Consider the following 20,171-nt stretch of genomic DNA (forward strand, 5'->3'; position numbering starts at 1 on the left):
GAATACTTGGGTGGGTTGCCATTTCCTTCTCCAGAGGATCTTCCTAGACCAGGGATCAAACCTGCCTCTCCTGCACTGGCAGGCGGATTCTTTACTACTGTACCACCTGGGAAGCCCTGATGGTGACAGCAGTATGACTAACTCACTGAGTACTTCACTAGCCTTGCAGAGTTCCAAGCACTTCAAACTGATAAACTCAATTAATTCTCACTGTACCCCCATAAAGAAGGTACTTTTGTTATAACTTCCATTTTCAGATGAGCAAACTAAGGCTCAGAGAAGTTAACTAACTTGCCTAAGACTTCCAAAGGATAAATGATTTCAGAAAAGATTCAAGTATATGCAGCATGGCTGTGAGTTGACACTTTTAACCACTGCACTATTTATTACTTGTTGGCAATGTAATAACCTGGTGCAAGAAAAGCACCCAAGACCTGAAAGTATTACACTGATCTTTAATGTTTTATGCATATGTATAAAGTAGAGGTTCTTAACCATTTTTATATCTCAACTATACTCCCTCCACCCTCAAGAATGTGATGAATGCTATGGACACTAGCAACTTCATACAACATTCTAGTTAAAATTATAAAGGGAATTAAACTTAAACAACTCAAAAGCATATAATGAGGGGACTGTATTCAGCTTAATTATTAACTTACCTAAGCCTGGAAAAAGGATAGTTGATAGTTAAACACTAGCAGCAGTAGGCACAGAGAAGGCGATGGCACCCCACTCCAGTACTCTTGCCTGGAAAATCCCACGGACGGAGGAGCCTGGTAGGCTGAAGTCCATGGGGCTGCTGAAGGTCGGACACGACTGAGCAACTTCACTTTTACTTTTCACTTTCATGCATTGGAGAAGGAAATGGCAACCTACTCCAGTGTTGCCTGGATGCTCTTGCCTGGAGCATCCCAGGGACAGGGGAGCCTGGTGGGCTGCAGTCTGTGGGGTTGCACAGAGTCGGACACGACTGAAGTGACTTAGCAGCAGCAGCAGGCAAGTGGTTAAGACCCATGCCCTATTATTTCAGATATACTAGCTAACTGAGTAGAACTTTTTTTTAATTTTAGAGATGGCAGGATAAAGAAGTAAGATTTAGTTTGGGAGTTACATGTACAATATCTGGATTATCAGAGAGCAGTGTCAGTAAATATTACACAAACCCATACAAAATGTTTTAAATGCAATCTAAGAAAATTACAAATAATTAAGACTTTGGATATAGAAAATGTATTACAAAAAGTAAAAACAAAACAAAAACTTACTTAATTATAAATTTCCAAGTATTGGCATGAAATGCATGGTCCATACTGGAAATAACAGAGCAGATATCCAACAATGAATGAATAACTACAAGGAAAGAGAACAGAACTCTTAGGACATTGAAATATTATATGGAGTGAGTTTAAAAATATCTAATGAATGATCTTAACATTTGTTAAAATAAGTAATATAGTTTTAAAAAATTACATCAAAATAAAGTGTCACACTTTTGATTTAGAGTTTTTATAAAATATGGAAAATTAAGTTTGATGCTTATAGCTACTCTATGACCTAAATAAAATGAAAAATGTTCAGTGGAATAAAATTTGTGCCCTATTATAACTGAAATATTCTGCAGAGATTCTAATAAAAAATGATTTATTCCTAAGGAAAGAAAACCTAACAAAGAAGAATCAAAACAAATTTGTACAGTACTTATTAAGGTTTCTACTCTGCCTGTAGTAGATAATTTGTAAAAGTAAGCACAATAAACCCCCTATCTGTGTTCATGAGCTTGGGCAGTTCCCTTCCACAGACCCCAGGCATGGCCATATAACTTACTTTGGTCAACAGGACAAAAATAAACGTGAGGCAAGCAAAGACTTTAAAGTGCCTGACTACTGGGGCTTGCCCTCTCTTGCTGCTCTGACAACCCCTGAAGCTATCAGCAGGTAGCTGATCCCAGGCTAACCTGCTGGATGATGGGGTACACATGGCTGACTCAGCACATTATTCCTCCCTCTGCTCACAACCACTCATGAGTAAGGTCAATGGCCACAAACACCCAGGTGAGCCAGTTACACCCTGTGAAGCAGAGAAATCTTGTCCCGCCTCAGCCCAGCCTAAAAATACTCAGAACTGTGAATAAATGAAACAGTAATTGCTTTATTTTTCTTCTCATTTTTTTTGGGCTATGCCACTCAGCTTGCAGGATTTTCAGTCCCTCACCAGGGACTGAACACAGGCCCCGGCAATGAGAGCCCCAAGTCCTAACCACTGGACCCCCAAAGAACTCCCTAGTAGTTGCTTCAATATAACAGATTTTGGGGTGGTTTTTACAGAGCAAAAGGTACCTTATAATACTGTACAAAACCAACTTACTCTCCTTATGCTGAAGTTATGAATGCAAACTTTGCCTTTATGGAGTATTGTTTCTTAAACTCTGGGTCATGATGCATTTGGCAAGTGATGAAATGAATGAAGGAGCAATCAGCACTTTTTAAAAATAAAATAGACTATAATAGAGTACATTATTTCACATACAATAAATAAATGTAGTATATACATACACATGCACAAACATACACATACACATGTATTTATGTGTTTCAGGAAGGAATGAAAACTTTCTTACTAAGAATTTATAGCTTAAAAATTCTGAAAGCTACTACTTTAGAAGGTACAAGGTTGCACAGCTTTCTTTGCTAATCACTGTGGAGAAACAACCTACTTTGAACATTAACTAAATATATCAGTTCAGTTCAGTTGCTCAGTTGTCTCTGACTCTTTGCAACCCCATGGACTGCAGCACAGTCCATCACCAACTCCTGGAGCTTACTCAAACTCATGTCCACTGAGTCAGTGATGCCATCCAACCATCTCATCCTCTGTCGTCCCCTTCTCCTCCCGCATTCAATCTTTCCCAGCATCAGTGTCTTTTCAAATGAGTCAGCTCTTCGCATCAGGTGGCCAGCATATTGTAGTTTCAGCTTCAGCATCAGTCCTTCCAATGAATATTCAGGACTAATTTCCTTTAGGATGGACTGCTTAGATCTCCTTGAAGTCCAAGAGACTCTCGAGAGTCTTCTCCAACACCACAGTTCAAAAGCATCAACTCTTTGGTGCTCAGCTTTCTTTATAGTCCAACTCTCACATCCATACATGACTACTGGAAAAACCATAGCTTTCACTAGACAGACCTTTGTTGGGAAAGTAATGTCTCTGCTTTTTAATATGCTGTCTAGGTTAATCATAGCTTCCCTTCCAAGGAGTAAGCGTCTTTTAATTTCATGGCTGCAATCACCTTCTGCAGTGATTTTGGAGCCCAAGAAAATAAAGTCTCTCACTGTTTCCATTTTTTCCCCATCTATTTCCCATGAAGTGATGGGACCAGATGCCACGATCTTAGTTTTCTGAATGTTGAGCTTTAAGCCAACTTTTTCACTCTCCTCTTTCACCTTCATCAAGAGGCTCTTTAGTTCTTCACTGTCTGCCATAAGGGTGGTGTCATCTCCATGTCTGAGGTTATGATATTTCTCCCAGCAATCTTCATTCCAGCTTGTGCTTCATCCATCCCAGCATTTCACATCATGTACTCTGCATATAAGTTAAATAAGCAAGGTGACAATATACAGCCTTGACATACTCCTTTTCCTATTTGGAATGACTCTGTTGTTCCATGTCCATTTCTAACTGTTGCTTCTTGACCTGCATACAGATTTCTCAGGAGGCAGGTGAGGTTGTCTGGTATTCCCATCTCTTGAAGAATTTTCCACAGTTTGTTGTGATCCACACAGTCAAAGGCTTTGGTGTAGTCAATAAAGCAGCGGACATCACCAGATGGTCAATACCAAAATCAGACTGATTATATTCTTTGCAACCAAAGATGGACAACCTCTATACAGTCAGCAAAAACAAGACCAGGAGATGACTGTGGCTCAGATCATGAACTCCTTACCGACAAATTCAGACTTAAATTGAAGAAAAAGTAGGGAAAATCACCAAATATATAAATCTGTTAATGCATCAAATATCAACTTTACAAAATCTAAAAATTGAAAAGATTAAAAGTTTATTGGGTAGGATTTAAATTTTTTTATAAATTTAATATCATGAATCGCTAATTAGAAACAATGATTGGGTTCAGTAATTTAGTTGATGCATGGTTTATAGTCAATATACATCACATACCAAGTAGTAAGTTTTCCTCACTCACCTACTACCATATTCAAAATATCATCATGCTCATCTATTAAAGGGTTCATGCACACCATATCCAGCAGTTCCATGAGCTGCTTCTGAAGAGAATAGGCTTCCTTAAAAAGAGCCTGCAGAAGGTCTGCGACTAGGTGTAGACGCCCAGAATAGACAGATTCACTATTCTGATCACAAAAAAATAACGAGAGGAAAAAAGCAAATCAGAGAACGCTCAGGAGCCAAATTTATTTTAACTCATTCTATCAGAGCTTATAAATTTAATATTTTTACTGAATGACATATTCATTAAAGAAATGCTTAATGAACTTTCATCATATATAGTGTACTTTGAGAGATGCAGGCATGTATAAAATACAACCTCTGACTTCTAAGATCTTACAAATATAGAACAAAAAAGAAGATTAATAACACTAGGTCCATGGCATGACATTTTAGTACCCTATCACCAAAGAGAAGGATTAGGTAACAACAAACAGCATTATCACCCAACAACAGCATTATCCAACAAACAGCATTATCAAAATTGCCTGTGACCCACAAATCCTAGGCCAGCTTTTCTGCTTTAAAGCTGCCACAGGACTAAATAAAGGTCAAGGTCCTTTTATAGGCAACTAATTGTTAAGGAATTCACCTGAGTCACCAATGCCACGACAGAACTATTTCAGGATCCCTGTGACTCAACATGAATCCTTATCACTTCTTTCCTTATCAAGAGGAAACAGAATAAGACAACAACAAGGAAACTGCAAGCGCCCCCTTTGTAAGATTTCTCTACAACTACTTATTTTGAAACAAATATTTACATACATGCTGTTTGCTCTGTGGAAAAACCCATTGCAATAATACAGGATAAATGTAAGCTTATGAACAAACATGCTGCTGCCAAGTCGCTTCAGTCATGTCTGACTCTGTGCGACCCCATGGACTGCAGCCTACCAGGCTCCTCCGTCCATGGGATTTTCCAGGCAAGAACACTGGAGTGGGTTGCCATTTCCTTCTCCAATGCATGAAAGTGGAAAGTGAAAGTGAAGTCGCTCAGTCGTGTCTGACTCTTAGTGACCCCATGGACTGCAGCCTACCAGGCTCCTCCATCCATGGGATTTTCCGGGCAACAGTACTGGAGTGGGGTGCCATTGCCTTCTCCCATGAACAAACATAAACACTACCAATTCAGGCCCTTTGCTCATGGATTCTAGGCCATTTAAAGTGTACTTAGACCCATTACTCACCTTACAATGTACAAATGTACTTTTGATTACATGTAGGACTGAGGAGGGAAGACTATGAATATTTTCTAGAATGACGGATTCCTGAGTGGCACAGACATGCTGAACGCATCCAGTAAGAGCTCCTAATAGCTGTACCATTGTCTGGAAATAAGGAAAGAAGTTTCACTCAGAACGTATTTTCTGTGCATCAGTCACGACTGAGCGACTAAACTGAACTGAACTAGTATACTAGGGATATAGCAATGAACAAAACGGACCCTCTGTTCCTCCTTACACATAACTTTAGTCTATCAGAATTACAAATATTAAAACTGGCTATACATTTGGTTAAAAAAAAGAAGTTGGCATACTAACCCACACATCAAAGTATATGGCAGGTGTTCTACACATATGCCTTGGAATTATAGATAGGGCATGATATCTTGATTATATTTGTTTTACACTAGTTTATTACTTGTCTAAACTTATACAAGTTTAGATGTTTATTAAGCACAAAATTTTATAAAAATTCATTTATGCCTTTTGCAATATCTTCCTATCTTTAATTCTATAAATTTAATTCTAGCATTGGGCCATTATATAAACAGTATAAAGCTAATATTAGTATAAAAATTCTCACATTCTTGAAGTTCTGCCCCACCCCCCTTCCTAATATACTTGACATACTTGTAAAATATTTCTTAGAGTGCTCTGGATTTCTAAATTTTGGCTTGACAGTTCTCTGGCTTGACTGGTTAACTCATACATCATGTCATCAAATAATCTCACAGTCTGTGAAAACAAAGCAGGTCATAAACAGCAGTAATAGAAGTCACTAGAAAAGAAAGACACACCGTTCAAGAAAAAAATTGACTTGATTTTGCATTATTAATAGCCACAGGATATTGTCCAGTATAACAACTGTACCTAATACAGTTAATAATGTGTGTGTGTGTATAGTATTTTTTGTATAGTGTTTCTGCAATATAATCTCTTTGAAAAATACAAAGTCTTCAACAAAAATTGATGTCTTCCATTTCTGTAATAATATCCATAAAGAAATCACTCAAAGTTCACTTTTTGGTGTTATAACAAAAGTGCTACTCTTACACTTAAATAAATAAAAGATGATGATCTTAACCAATGAACATCCATGTGAACATTAAAAGGATATTTTCTGGTAGTGGTAATGAATCTGTGTTGAATTACCTATTTACTTGTTTTTTATCCAGTTTCCATTTTTGACCAGCTCAAAATACCATTCCTAGATTAGAGACACAGTACGTAACCTCAGAACTAAGTGTTTTTGTCTGAAAAGTTAGCCAAATTAAGATCTAAACAAGTTAAGTGGCCTAAACACTACACTACAAGAATAATCATAGTTGACAACACACTGTAATTAAAGAGGATACTGTTTCCCTTAGGCCTGTTAACACTCAACATCTCCTTTTCATCCATAGGTTAGCTGGACCTTTTTTGGTATCAAGAACAAATTTTAAGAATCTTTTTAGAGAACTGAGTGAATGAGTAAAAGGAGTTTTGATAACTATTTGCTTCAAAGCTACACTTAGAAGTCCATTCTAATAAGAGATAAGTTATCACACAAAAATATCTCGTCAGCAAAGTACCTTTAGTTCTCATAATAAAAAAAAAAAAAGTAATGACTCTGCTTTTCAGAGAAAAGGTATACCACATATATCTAAAAGGTAGCAATGCAGTGGTGAATTTGATGCTTCCTCTTAATTTACTTGATTTTACCAATATTCCAGCCATTTTTATTCTAAGGCTGCTTTGATAAATTCTAGCTTCATTTTTCCAGACAATGAAATTTAACAATTATTAATAAACTGTACAGAGAAGATACAAAAAGAGACTTAATTAACTTCATCATCCATCCCAATTTTCAATGAATAGCTTTAAAAATAACAAGAGTATTTAAAATTAACTACAAATAATAAAAATTCAATTAGTAAAAAATCCATACTCTCCAAAAACATAAGTTGTTTATTCACCTAACAATCATACTAACACCATTATATTCTCACATGAAATCATTTTTAACTGTTTTATTTGTATTTCAAGCATGTGATACATTAAGAAATTAAGAATAAATGGCCTAAAACTGAGGATACATTTTACTAGCCTTGATAACATGTAGATTAATTAAGATAGTAGTACTATACCTTTGGCAGCACTTGTGAAAAGAAAGTCTGTTCCAATGTCAGGTGGTTCATATGAGGTAAAAACATTTCCACAATAATTTTCAGAATTTCTATAAAAGAAAATGGTAATATATTTTCTAACAATATTAAGTCACATCAGCCAACAAAGATTACTATCCATTCCCAATGCAAGCATATTTAAGTACTACCAACCAAAAGCTTTGAACAGTTTCAAAATGCCATAGTCTATGTGGAGAAACTATTAACAATTAAATAACCTGAAATAATAGCAAAATTAAAAAAAAAAACAACCCAACCTATATGTTCAGTAATTGAGGATTAGTTAATGGATGAGGTACATCTACTGAATAGGATCTGTGATCATTAAAACATTTGTTAGAGATTATGTAAAACAATGATAAAATGTCCACAATACTTTAAGCTAAAATGAAGAGAGTTTCAAATGGTATAATTCTAATTTTAATATATATATATAAACATGTATATACAAAGAATAATACACAGATAAGCTAGCAGGAATATACAGAATCAAGATGAGGACGTCTTAAGCCAAAATCTGAAATATTTCAGATTCATAATTGTTTTATTATTCTGTTTTTCTGCATGTTAACAAATTTTCTATACTGAATGTGCATAACTCTTAACCTCAGGATAAAAAAATAACTGTTACTTAAAAAAAATTAGACTCCATATGCCCATATGCAGCACATAGGTTCAAGACTGTAAGCAAATTCCACAATCAAGTGAAACGTAAATAGAAAAGAACTCAAAATATATGGGGAAACTAGAAAGGATAGTCTTAATTCTCTACCTCTTTTTCTAAGTAAATAAGTAAATAACATCAAGTAAGAGTAATGAAGACAGATGAGGTTAAAGTCAACTTTTCCAAATAACAAATTAGTCATGCCTAAACAAGCAGCTTTTTGTAACTTAGAAAGTATTTCCTAACTAACACTACACAAATAAAGAGGTTGAAGGTTATTCAGTAGACTGCAAATTATGTTTTTTATAGGTCTAACCAGCTTAACAACTAATATTTAAAATGTACATTGTGCTTATCACACGTTATCAAATAGAACACTTTTGGTATCTATGCAGACTGAAATATAAAACTTTTTAAGTACTATAATTTGAGGTAATTGGTCATTTTAACTAACTGAAGATAACAAAAGTTGTAACCATACAACAGGAAGAATAAATTCAAAAGGAATATGAAACTGTATTGAGATGTGGGACTTAAGCTTTAATGACATCAAAGCAATCATACAATTAAGACAATTTTACTTACGAATATGCTCAATCCAATTGTCAGAATGCTGATACATAGAGTAAAAAAATTAAGGGAGAACTAGTATTATAGTATTAAGATGTTCAATATCACAGTAATCCAAGTCTATGCCCCGACCAGTAACGCTGAAGAAGCTGAAGTTGAATGGTTCTATGAAGACCTACAAGACCTTCCAGAATTAACACACAAAAAAGATGTCCTTTTCATTGTAGGGGACTGGAATGCAAAAGTAGGAAGTCAAGAAACACCTGGAGTAATAGGCAAATTTGGCCTTGGAGTACAGAATGAAGTAGGACAAAGGTTAAGAGAGTTCTGCCAAGAGAATGCACTGGTCATAGTAAACACCCTCTTCCAACAACACAAGAGAAGCCTCTACACATGGACATCACCAGATGGTCAACACTGAAATCAGACTGATTATATTCTTTGCAAGCAAAGACGGAGAAGCTCTATACAGTCAGCAAAAACAAGACCGGGAGCTGATTGTGGCTCAGATCATGAACTCCTTATTGCCAAATTCAGACTTAAATTGAAGAAAGTAGGGAAAACCACTAGACCATTCAGGTGACCACTAGACCATTCAGGTGACCTAAATCAAATCCCTAACGATTATACAGTGGAAGTGAGAAACAGATTTAAGGGACTAGATTTGATAGACAAGAGTACCTGATGAACTATGGACGGAGGTTCATGACATTGTGCAGGAGACAGGGATCAAGAACATCACCAAGAAAAAGAAATGCAAAAAAACAAAATGGCTGTCTGAGGAGGCATTACAAATAGCTGTGAAAAGAAGAGAAGAGAAGAGCAAAGGAGAAAAGGAAAGATATAAGCATCTGAATGCAGAGTTCCAAACAGTGAGGAGCAATAAGAAAACCTACCCCAGTGATCAGTGCAAAGAAATATTAGAAAACAATAGAATGGGAAAGACTAGAGATCTCTTCAAGAAAATTAAAGATACCAAGGGAATATCTCATGCAAAGATGAGTTCAATAAAGGACAGAAATGGTATGGACCTAACAGAAGCAGAAGATATTAAGAAGAGGTGGTAAGAATACACAGAACTGTACAAAAAAGATTTTCATGACCCAGATAATCATGATGGTGTGATCAGTCACCTAGAGCCAGACATCCTGGAATGTGAAGTCAAGTGGGACTTAGGAAGCATCACTATGAACAAAGCTAGTGGAGGTGATGGAATTCCAGTTGAGCAATTTCAAATCCTGAAAGATGATGCTGTGAAAGTGCTGCACTCAATATGCCAGCAAATTTGGAAAACTCAGCAGTGGCCACGGGACTGGAAAAGGTCAGTTTTTATTCCAATCTCTAAGAAAGGCAAAGTCAAAGAATGCTCAAACTACTGCACTACTGCACTCATCTCACATACTAGTAAAGTAATGCTCAAAATTCTCCAAGCCAGGCTTAAACAATATGTGAACCGTGAACTTCCAGATGTTCAAGCTGGTTTTAAAAAAGGAACCAGAGATCAAATTGCCAACATCTGCTGGATCATGGAAAAAGCAAGAGAGAAACAGAAAAACATCTATTTCTGCTTTATTGACTATGCCAAAGCCTTTGACTGTGTGGATCACAATCAACTGTGGAAAATTCTGAAAGAGATGGGAATACCAGACCACCTGATCTGCCTCTTGAGAAATCTGTATGCAGGTCAGGAAGCAACAGTTAGAACTGGACATGGAACAACAGACTGATTCCAAATGGGAAAAGGAGTAAGTCAAGGCTGTATATTGTCCCCCTGCTTATTTAACTTATATGCAGAGTACATCATGACAAACGCTGGGCTGAAGAAGCACAAGCTGGAATCAAGACTGCCAGGAGAAATATCAATAACCTCAGATATGCAGATGACACCACCCTTATGGCAGAAAGTGAAGAACTAAAGAGCCTCTTGATGAAAGTGAAAGAGGAGAGTGAAAAAGTTGGCTTAAAGCTCAAGATTCAGAAAATTAAGATCATGGCATCTGGTTCCATCACTTCATGGCAAATAGATGGAGAAACAGTGGAAACAAGTGACAGACTTTATTTTTGAGGGCTCCAAAATTACTGCAGATGGTGACTGCAGCCATGAAATTAAAAGACGCTTACTCCTTGGAAGGAAAAGTTATGACCAACCTAGACAGCACATTAAAAAGCAGAGACATTACTTTTCCAACAAGGTCTGTCTAGTCAAGGCTATGTTTTTTCCAGTAGTCATGTATGGACGTGAAAGTTGGACTATAAAGAAAGCTGAGTGCCAAAGAATTGATGCTTTTGAACTGGTGGTGTTGGAGAAGACTCTTGAGAGTCCCTTGGACTGCAAGGAGATCCAACCAGTCCATCCTAAAGGAAATCAGTCCTGAATGTTCACTGGAAGGACTGATGTTGAAGCTGAAACTCCAAAGTATGGCCACCTGATATGAAGAGCTGACTCATTTGAAAAGACCCTGATGCTGGGTAAGATTGAAGGTGGGAGGAGAAGGGGATGACAGAGAATGAGATGGTTAGATAGCATCACTGACTCAATGGACATGAGTTTGAGTAAACTTCAGTTGTTGTGGATGGACAGAGAGGCCTGGCGTACTACAGTCCATGGGTCGCAAAGAGTCGGACACGACTGAGCAACTGAACTGAGTAAAATATTCACTACTGAGAACAGTGTTTCAAAAGACCTTTCTTGAAGTTTAAGCAATGATAATAAGAGACTAAGATGAGACTCAAATTACTGGCTTAATTTTGCTTTTAAAAAAGTAATGCTTATTAAGCTAACAAACTATAGAATGAAAATACTTTAAGGAAGTATTTTCAAAATGCTCTAGGATAAACTTATCTCTTCGAACTATATGTAATTATGACATATTTCTGACAGATGAGAAACAGTCCATAATAATCCATGGTTTCTGAAACAAATTTATTTCTCCTTAGCACTTCTATAGTACTGTATCTACACCTGTCACCAATCATTTTCTACTTTCTTTTCATGTTATTAGCATATCTATCTTAGCACCTTATCAGACTGAAACTCTTCTGCAAATAGCTTACAAATACATGATAATAAACTATCCTATATGCACTGTAAAAGTTAACAGTAATCACATTATAAACTATACACTTTCAAACCATTAAGAATAATTGTTAGAAAGTTTTTACTGTAAAAATAATATAAGAATTATTAAAGCATGTGTCAATCAGAAAAATTAAAAAAACACAACCCCATCACAGTAATATAAGAAGTCATTCTTTTTCTGAAATCTTACTTTGCAACTACATATCTTACAGCAGCAATCAAAATGAGGCATGGTCACTAACTCATTTTAGTTCAGTAGAACTAATTTAGTTCAAACTGGGCAGAATCTGCCTCATGTATAAATTTTAGGAAAGGTAAAAAAAAAATTTAACCTCTTCCAAAATTTAAACTTCAGTTATGATTATGCAGACATGCAGGCAAAGACTGAAAAATAACATGTAAAATGCAAAAGATAAAAATAATAACGTTTGGGTGACAGAACTGTGGATTTATAGAAAATATCTTTCATTTGTTAAAAGTGCTGTAGTAAAACCAAAAGCTGAAAAACAAAATTATATAATGAGACTTCAGGCCATTTTAAAACATGACAAAATTTTTTAGCCCTTCACTGAATGCTTACTATATGCCAGGAACTATTCTAAGTGCTGGAGACAATGCAGTGAAAACAAAATTCCTGCCTTTATGAACTTTACAGTATAGTGAGGAAAAGCTAAAAGGAAACAAAGTAAACAACATAATTTCTATTAACGATCTGACTGCTCTTTAGAAAACTGAACAGAGCAATGTGGTAAGTATTACTGACTGGGTTTGGGGAAACCACCTAAAACTGAGGGCTCTGAAAACGGCTTACCTGAGTAGGTGACATATGAGCTGAAACCTGAATAATGAGACCTACCAAAGACTGGGAGAAGAGCTACATGGAACATCAACAAACATGAAGATCCTAAGGTAGGTGACCTTCATGTATCTCTGGTTAGAATGTAGTGAGCTAAGTAGGAGAGGACAAGGCTTAGAACATGAGGAGACCTGAAAGTAAAAGTTTAGATTTTATTCCTAATTTGTTAAGAAGCCTTTGTGGTAAGGGGTGCCTTAAAAAGGAAATGACATGTTTCTCAATATGAACTTTTTTTGGGGAGACTATAAAAGGACATGAGTAGAAGCAAAAGAACTATTAACTACAGCCCAGATGAGAGGTTATGGGGGTTTGGAGCAGTGGCAGGAAATGGGGATGATGGATTCAAAATACAGTCTGAGGGCAGAAATGAAAGAACTTGATTAAAGGTTTTGGCTTGTGAAACCGTTTAAGAAGCCTAGGGGTTTAGGTTCTTTCAAATTTTGAGATGAAACTTAAAATTTCATCAAAAGAACAGGTTTTGGTTCTTTTGAATTTTAAGTTTGAGATGAAAACCAGGAGGGAATGTTGACTTTTTTTTGGGGGGGGGGTGGGAATAAAAATTTTTACTTTCAATTACTGAAATCCCCTATAAGCTTGAGGGGGGGGGGGACGGGGGGAGAGGAACCATGCTCTTTGTTCCCCCTAAGCCTAACACCCGGCCTGCTGTGTATTATGTACATTATAAAAGTTTTTGAGGATAAGGATGGCTATTAGCTGCAGAAATCAAAAATCTTTTAGGACAGAAATTCCGTATCTGCACAACAACTAAGAAAGGGCTTTGGCACTGAAGTGGGATTTCTTTGTGACAGTAATACCTACATTTGGCTTTATCTGTAAAAAATTATTTGTGCAGTGTTCAGAATTTCTCAAGTGAAGGCCTTGTTTTTGAGTGCAGTTTTAAGTTTTCTGTGCTCAAAGCTGTTAAAAAAAAAAAAAAAGCTACCCTTTAACGTGAAGGGCTGCTGCTGCTGCTAAGTCACTTCAGTCGTGTCTGACTCTGTGAGACCCCATAGATGGCAGCCCACCAGGCTCCCCCGTCCCTGGGATTCTCCAGGCAAGAACACTGGAGTGGGTTGCCATTTCCTTCTCCAATGCATGAAAGTGAAAAGTGAAAGGGAAGTCGCTCAGTCGTGTCCGACTCTTAGCGACCCCATGGACTGCAGCCTACCAGGCTCCTCCATCCATGGGATTTTCCAGGCAAGAGTACTGGAGTGGGGTGCCATTGCCTTCCCCCACACGAAGGGCTAGGCCTCCACATACATTTACAACCAAAAAGGGATTCAACTACTAAACGGTCTGCACCTGAACAAGAGTCATTAAGTACCTCAAACGCAGCACATGAAAGCCAATTAGTAAACGAAGCAACTTCTCACCAGCAATAAACCAAGAAGTTTGAAAACCGGACGGGAATAACATTTGAATTTGCTTAACATCTTTTACAGACCTGGCAGCATGGCAGAACTACGTCCTTTAATTCGATTCTCAAAATAGTGGAGGAAGGTATTCACTATCACCGCCCATTTTAGAGATGAGCGCTCGGAGTATCTCGCTCTCCTCTACTTCATCTAGAGTCGGCTCACCTTACAGCTCAAGGCTAAGTTCCTGTCTCCCCCGCTCTCCACCAAGCAAAAGTAATGACACTTAACTGCACATACAGAGCAACCTGAAGGCTCAGAGGAGTGGAAGAAAACGCCATATCCACTGCCGAAAACCATTGTAACAACACCCGAGAGCCCTCCGAATGCCAAAGCCAAGCGTGACTTTGGCCTCAGCACCCACGGCTCTCGCTCGCCCTTCATTTCCTCGCTTACTCATCTCGCTGTCAACAGAGAGCGGAGAAGGTTGAAGCCGCATGGACCCAGCAAGGCCCAAAAGCCGGTTAGATGAGACAGAAAGTTGGAGACCGGCCCCACAGCCCTCTCCAGGTGGAAATGACAGTAAAGGATATAAGGAGCCGAGGCAGGACAGACGGCAATTCCCGGCGGCATAGTTCCTCCGGCCAGCTACTTATTTCTTCCAGTGGAACCGCGCTCTCCGGGACAGCGCGTTCCTGAGACATGCTTTCGCCCAGCACCAAAGCTTCAAAACACTCCCGCCAGAACCAAGACCGGAAACTCCCACCGTCCCGGCAGGCCTTGCGAACCAAGACCATAGAGAAGAAGGGCGCCGCTTTCCTTGGTGAGCCCGGGCCCCGCACGACTGGGAAGAAAGCCGGGCTTGTCTGGCCTGGGAAGGACTCGATTCACTGGTGCACGTTTCCGGTCTGGCGAGTCTGGCCGGCGTTCTCCGCGAGGTGAGTAGGGAGTCTGTCGGGCGGTGAGCATCTCCAAGTTTGGATAACTGTCAACGTTGCTTTGAGACGCTGTGGGGGAGGTGAGGGCCGAGAGTCCCCAGATTTACAACCTTCCATCCCGTGGGGCTTTTTGGTTGCACATCTGGGGTTGGGTTTGACCTGGGCATGCGGCCAGGAATGACAAGTCCCGCGGTGAAGTGGGATAGAAACAGGCGCCGACCTACCCACTTAATATGTTGACCCTACTTTATATCTTGTGTAATGGGGCTAGAGACCCACCTGTCAGAATTGGTGTGCAGATTGAACTGATGGTATATATTAAGTGTCTAGCACAGTAGATACAGAGAAGACCCTCTTGATTAAGTTGCTTCCATTTTCTACAGGCCTCTCCACACGGTTCAGTACCCTTATTTTGTGTCAAGCTAATCTTTACTAATTACTCCAGAGTTACCTCACTCCGTACACTTAGGGCTGCTGATCTCGGCTAAGTGTTTGTAGTTAGGTCATTTGGGTGAATTTACACACATCAGCATAGCTGTGCATGTTTTTAAAGGGATGCTCATTCAGCAAGATTCAATCTTGAAGTCCTGTTACATGAAACGGTAACAGACTGAAGAGATTCTGGCAGTTTAAGAGGTAAATATTATATGTTTGGGCAGGGTCGTGACAATCGCTAAGCTGATCATTTTCTGCTCGAGAATTTCGGACTGTATTGTTTTTAATTGTTGCTGCTGCTGCTGTTCTTTTGTTTGTTTTTAGAGTTTATTATCTTCAGCTTTTGAACCCTGAAGGCTGTGTGTGTTTCCAAATCTGTCTCCCTCTCTCTCCACAGCTTTCATAGAAAAGCTGTTCGTGGGGGAGGGTGGAATGTTTAGTATTAAATTTAAATGAAATGTGTCACTTTGCTTCTTAATAACAATTTTCTTTTTTTTTCTCTAGAGCTGCACTGAAAGAAGAGCAAAGACCTCTTGAAAGTCATTTGGAAATAGCTCTGAATATTTATAACTGTATATGCAGCTAAAGAGAAATAGACCTTCAGCAAAACTAACAGAATAATTAATTGAGGCAGGTTTATATGTGTGTCATCAGTTTTATCCAGAAGTTGAAGAAGCTTCCTTGAAGTTTAACGTTTGTGTGCATTTTATGAGAGAATGACTTTTCAATTTAATTTCACTATAGAAGACCATCTGGAAGATGAATTAACATCTCTTGGAGATGGAGCTTTGGCCCTACATTCTTCAAAAGAGTCTTTAGTCTCAGAAAGACAAAAAGGTACACACAGAGACAAAAAATGTTCCACAGAACAATCTGACTTGCTGCAGGACCATTTGTGGGAACATAAGTCAGAGAGAAATGAGGCTCCCTCTCAAGACCCAGACAGCTCATTTGGTGCAGCTAACAGTTCAAGTAACTTGGAACCACATGAGGAAAAGCCCTGCTTGAAAGTTGCCAAAGAGCATGCTGTGCCTAAAGATTTAAAGAAAGTGTTAGAAAATAAAGTCACAGAAACATTACCAGGTCTCCAACACGTTAACATATCAATAATGAAAACCACCTTGTTGAAAGAGAACTTCCCTGGAGAAAATATCATTTCAAAAAGCTTTTCTTCTCACTCTGACCTGATTTCAGGTGTTTATGAAGGAGGCTTGAAAATCTGGGAGTGTACCTTTGACCTCATGGCATATTTGACAAAGGCCAAAGTGAAATTTGCTGGGAAAAAAGTGTTGGATCTCGGTTGTGGATCAGGGTTGCTGGGTATAATGGCACTCAAGGGAGGTGCCAAAGAAATTCATTTTCAAGATTATAACAGTGTGGTGATTGATGAAGTAACCTTACCTAATGTAGTGGCCAACTTGACTTTGGAAGATGAAGAAAATGATGTAAATGAACCAGATGTGAAAAGACTCAGGAGATCAACAGTAGCACAAGAGCTATGTAAATGCCGCTTCTTTTCAGGGGAGTGGTCTGAGTTTTGTAAGCTTATACTGAGCAGTGAAAAACTCTTTGAAAAATATGATCTCATTCTTACTTCAGAAACGATTTACAATCCAGATTATTATGTTCCTTTGCACCAAACATTCCTTAGATTGTTAGATAAAAATGGACAGGTGCTTTTGGCCAGCAAAGTACATTATTTTGGTGTGGGTGGAGGTACTCATCTCTTTCAGAAGTTTGTAGAAGAAAGGAATGTATTTGAGACTAGAACACTTGAAATAATTGATGAAGGACTAAAGAGATGCCTAATTGAAATGACTTTTAAGTACCCCACTTAATGTCCACTGAGCGTCCTAAGTGAAATAAACGGAATAACTAAAACCTTATTTTGAATGATTTCTGATTTATATTATTTCTGAAATTATTATGTTTGTTTAATTTTGTTTAGCCAAATAAGAGACCAACTATATTAACACTTTACTTGTTGGTGAGACTGAGAGAACAGTGTTTCTGAGCATTTGAAGAGATTTCCTAGGAAGTAATTTTGTGAGAAAGTTTTCTACTCTCCACTTTCATTCTATTTAACCTTTCTACCACCTTTAGCACATAAATTTGCCATTTCTTACTTCACATTCGAATTTCTTCGCAGGCTTTGTCAGTTTCTGTTCCCATGGAGTGCCTGGTCAATCACCATGCTTTTCACTTTAAAGGCATGCATGTGTGCTAAGTTGCTTCAGTCATGTCCAACTCTTTGTGACCCCATAAACTAGCCTGCAAGACTCCTCTGTCCATGAGGTTTTCCAGGCAAGAATCCTGGAGTGGGTTGCCAGGCCCTCCTTCAGGGGATCTTCCTGACCCAGGGATGGAACCCCCATCTCTTACCTTTCCTGCATTGGCAGGTGAGTTCTTTACAACTAGAGCCATCTGGAAAGCCCAAAGGTGTACATATGCATTACTGAATGGTTCTGAACCTAAATACTAGATCAGAGGTGTTAAATAACTAGGAAGAGGTTTGGGCTTTTAAAATATTCATTTATCTTATATAACAAGAATCAAAATGCTGAGCAGTTGAATTCACACTGAGATGGAATAAATAAAGGGGAATCATGATAGTATAAAAGTGATACAGAAAGCTTACAGTGCTTGTAGCCCTTTTGTAGCCAAGTAAGTAGGAGATCCTAGGGTCTTGGTAGGAAAAAGAATAGGAAACACAATTTCAGACTCTAAGGAGTAAAGATTCTTCATTCTTTAAGTAATAGGGAAGAGAAGAAGAGATAAAGTATTTTTTATTTTAATGCAAAATTTTTCACACTTAACATACCTGAAATTGGAATCTATACCTTACTATTTATAACTGCAATGCTAGAGATCCAGGTTAAATTTCTGGGTCGGAAAGATCCCTGGAAAAGGGAATGGCAATCCACTTCAATGTTCTTACCTGGAGAATTCCATGGGTAGATGAGCCTGGCGGGCTACAGTCCTTGGGGTAACAAAGCGTCGTCTACGACTGAGTGACTAACATTTCATTTTTCAACCTTACTATCTATAACTATTGTGCCACTGGCAGTCTTTATTGTCTTTCTTGGAGGTAACTAAAATAATGGTACAACCTGGATTCAATGAGATGTGATAGTCACAATGTCTGTTAATTAGGCAGTTTGTCTACTTGTTGCTGAATTTTTATAATCTTACAAGGTATATATCATCCATATTTTAATAATGATCATAATAGCTAACAGTTTTCAGCATTTACTATATGCAGGGTAGAAGGGATTTACATACACTGACATTTAATATTCATAACAGCCCTGAATTATAATTACTGTCTCCATTTTATAGATAAGTTGAGACTCAAGAAGGTAATTTGATCCTTATCACAGTCCTCATATTCAGAACCTGAATCTGAACTAAAGTCTTTTTTTAAAAGGTGAAGATTTACTCTTCACCACCCCAGTGCTCTTAACCGTGCCTTACAATGCCAAATATTTTAGGACCCTTTTATTATTCTGAAATGAAAGCCACAGTTAAACTTATTTACATGCATGCTTAGTCACTTCAGTCATGTCCAACTCTTTACAACCTCCTGGACCGTAGCCTGCCAGGGTCCTCTGTCCATGTGATTTTCCAGGCAAGAACACAAATGGGCTGTATTTTTATTTTATTCTCCAGAGGATCTTCCCAACCCAGGGCTAGAATCTGCATCCTTCAATGTCTTCTGCTTTGGCAGGTGGATTCTTTACCACTAGTGCCACCTGGGAAGCCCCAACTTATTTACATACATCATTAAAAGAATTTTTTTTGTAGTCATAATTTTTCCAGTAGTCATGTATGGATGTGAGAGTTGGACTATAAAGAAAGCTGAGCGCCGAAGAAATGCTTTTGAACTGTGGTGTTGGAGAAGACTCTTGAGAGTCCCTTGGACTGCAAGGAGATCTAACCAGTCCATCCTAAAGGAAATCAGTCCTGAATATTCATTGGAAGGACTGATGCCTAAGCTCCCATACTTTGGCCACCTGATGCAAAGAACTGACTCATTGGTAAACACCCTGATGCTGGGAAAGATTGAAGGCAGGAGGAGAAGGGGACGACAGAGGATGAGATGCTTGGATGGCATCACTGACTCAATGGACATGAGTCTGAGCAAGCTCCGGGAGTTGGTGATGGACAGGGAAGCCTGGTATGCTGCAGTCTGTGGGATCGCAGAGTCAGAGACAACTGAGTGACTGAACTGAACTGAAACATAAACCCCTAATGCATTTATCATGTGTATATATGTGTGTGCATATATATATGTATAAACCTATAATATGAAGAAAGTCATTTATAAACAAATAATTTGTGTTCCTTCAGGTAAATGCACAGGTATAGCTGGTGAGAAAGTATGTAGTAGTAATATGTTTGTACTTAAGATATGGTTACTGTCAATGTCACAGCTACAATTCCAGACCCACCTACTAGATAAGGCAGAATAGCCCTGACAGCAGGTTTGGCTATTTGAGGAGGTACAAAGCATTAGATGTGGGTCCCATGACAATGGTCAGCATCAATGATTTTGAGACAAACAGGTATCTCTCAGTTCTCTGTGATGAATTAGACACCCAAAGAGATGTCATCCAGGAGGCTTCTCCAGAAGTAGAAGAG

At 38.3% G+C, this 20,171-nt stretch overlaps 2 protein-coding genes across 13 annotated transcripts in view; one reads left to right on the top strand and one right to left on the bottom strand.

The window, feature by feature from the left end:
- Positions 1-14,954, bottom strand: part of FIRRM (FIGNL1 interacting regulator of recombination and mitosis) — a 50,937-nt gene extending 35,983 nt beyond the window's left edge. For 6 of the 11 annotated variants that reach the window (XR_015143501.1, XR_015143502.1, XM_086344759.1 and 3 more), the window contains exons 1-7: positions 14,751-14,954; positions 8,883-8,922; positions 7,595-7,683; positions 6,099-6,203; positions 5,433-5,573; positions 4,202-4,367; positions 1,269-1,353 (exon numbers count right to left, since the gene is read on the bottom strand). Coding sequence is in view for 7 of the 11 variants with exons in the window: in XM_086344759.1 (XP_086200885.1) it covers positions 1,269-1,353; positions 4,202-4,367; positions 5,433-5,573; positions 6,099-6,203; positions 7,595-7,683; positions 8,883-8,922; positions 14,751-14,954 (830 nt within the window). In the remaining 4 variants the exon portion in view is untranslated. Of the gene's footprint in view, positions 1-1,268; positions 1,354-4,201; positions 4,368-5,432; positions 5,574-6,098; positions 6,247-7,594; positions 7,684-8,882; positions 8,923-14,750 lie in introns of those variants that run through there. The other 5 variants (XM_086344767.1, XM_086344765.1, XM_086344763.1 and 2 more) reach the window with 5 other exon arrangements.
- Positions 14,953-17,416, top strand: METTL18 (methyltransferase 18, RPL3 N3(tau)-histidine). 2 transcript variants are annotated; one of them, XM_086344779.1, is made up of 2 exons: positions 14,953-15,095; positions 16,035-17,416. In XM_086344779.1, the coding sequence occupies exon 2, from the start codon at positions 16,247-16,249 to the stop codon at positions 17,366-17,368; it is 1,122 nt and encodes a 373-aa protein (XP_086200905.1). In that variant the 5' UTR covers positions 14,953-15,095; positions 16,035-16,246; the 3' UTR covers positions 17,369-17,416. The 2 variants fall into 2 exon arrangements, with proteins under 2 accessions (XP_086200905.1, XP_086200906.1); XM_086344780.1 differs by having other exon boundaries at positions 15,071-15,175.
- Positions 17,417-20,171: the final 2,755 nt, after the last annotated feature.

This window comes from Bos grunniens, chromosome 16 (genome assembly GCF_055505025.1).
Source record: "Bos grunniens cultivar Pamir isolate PY7600 chromosome 16, Bosgru_T2T1.0, whole genome shotgun sequence".
NCBI classification, from domain to species: domain Eukaryota; kingdom Metazoa; phylum Chordata; class Mammalia; order Artiodactyla; family Bovidae; genus Bos; species Bos grunniens.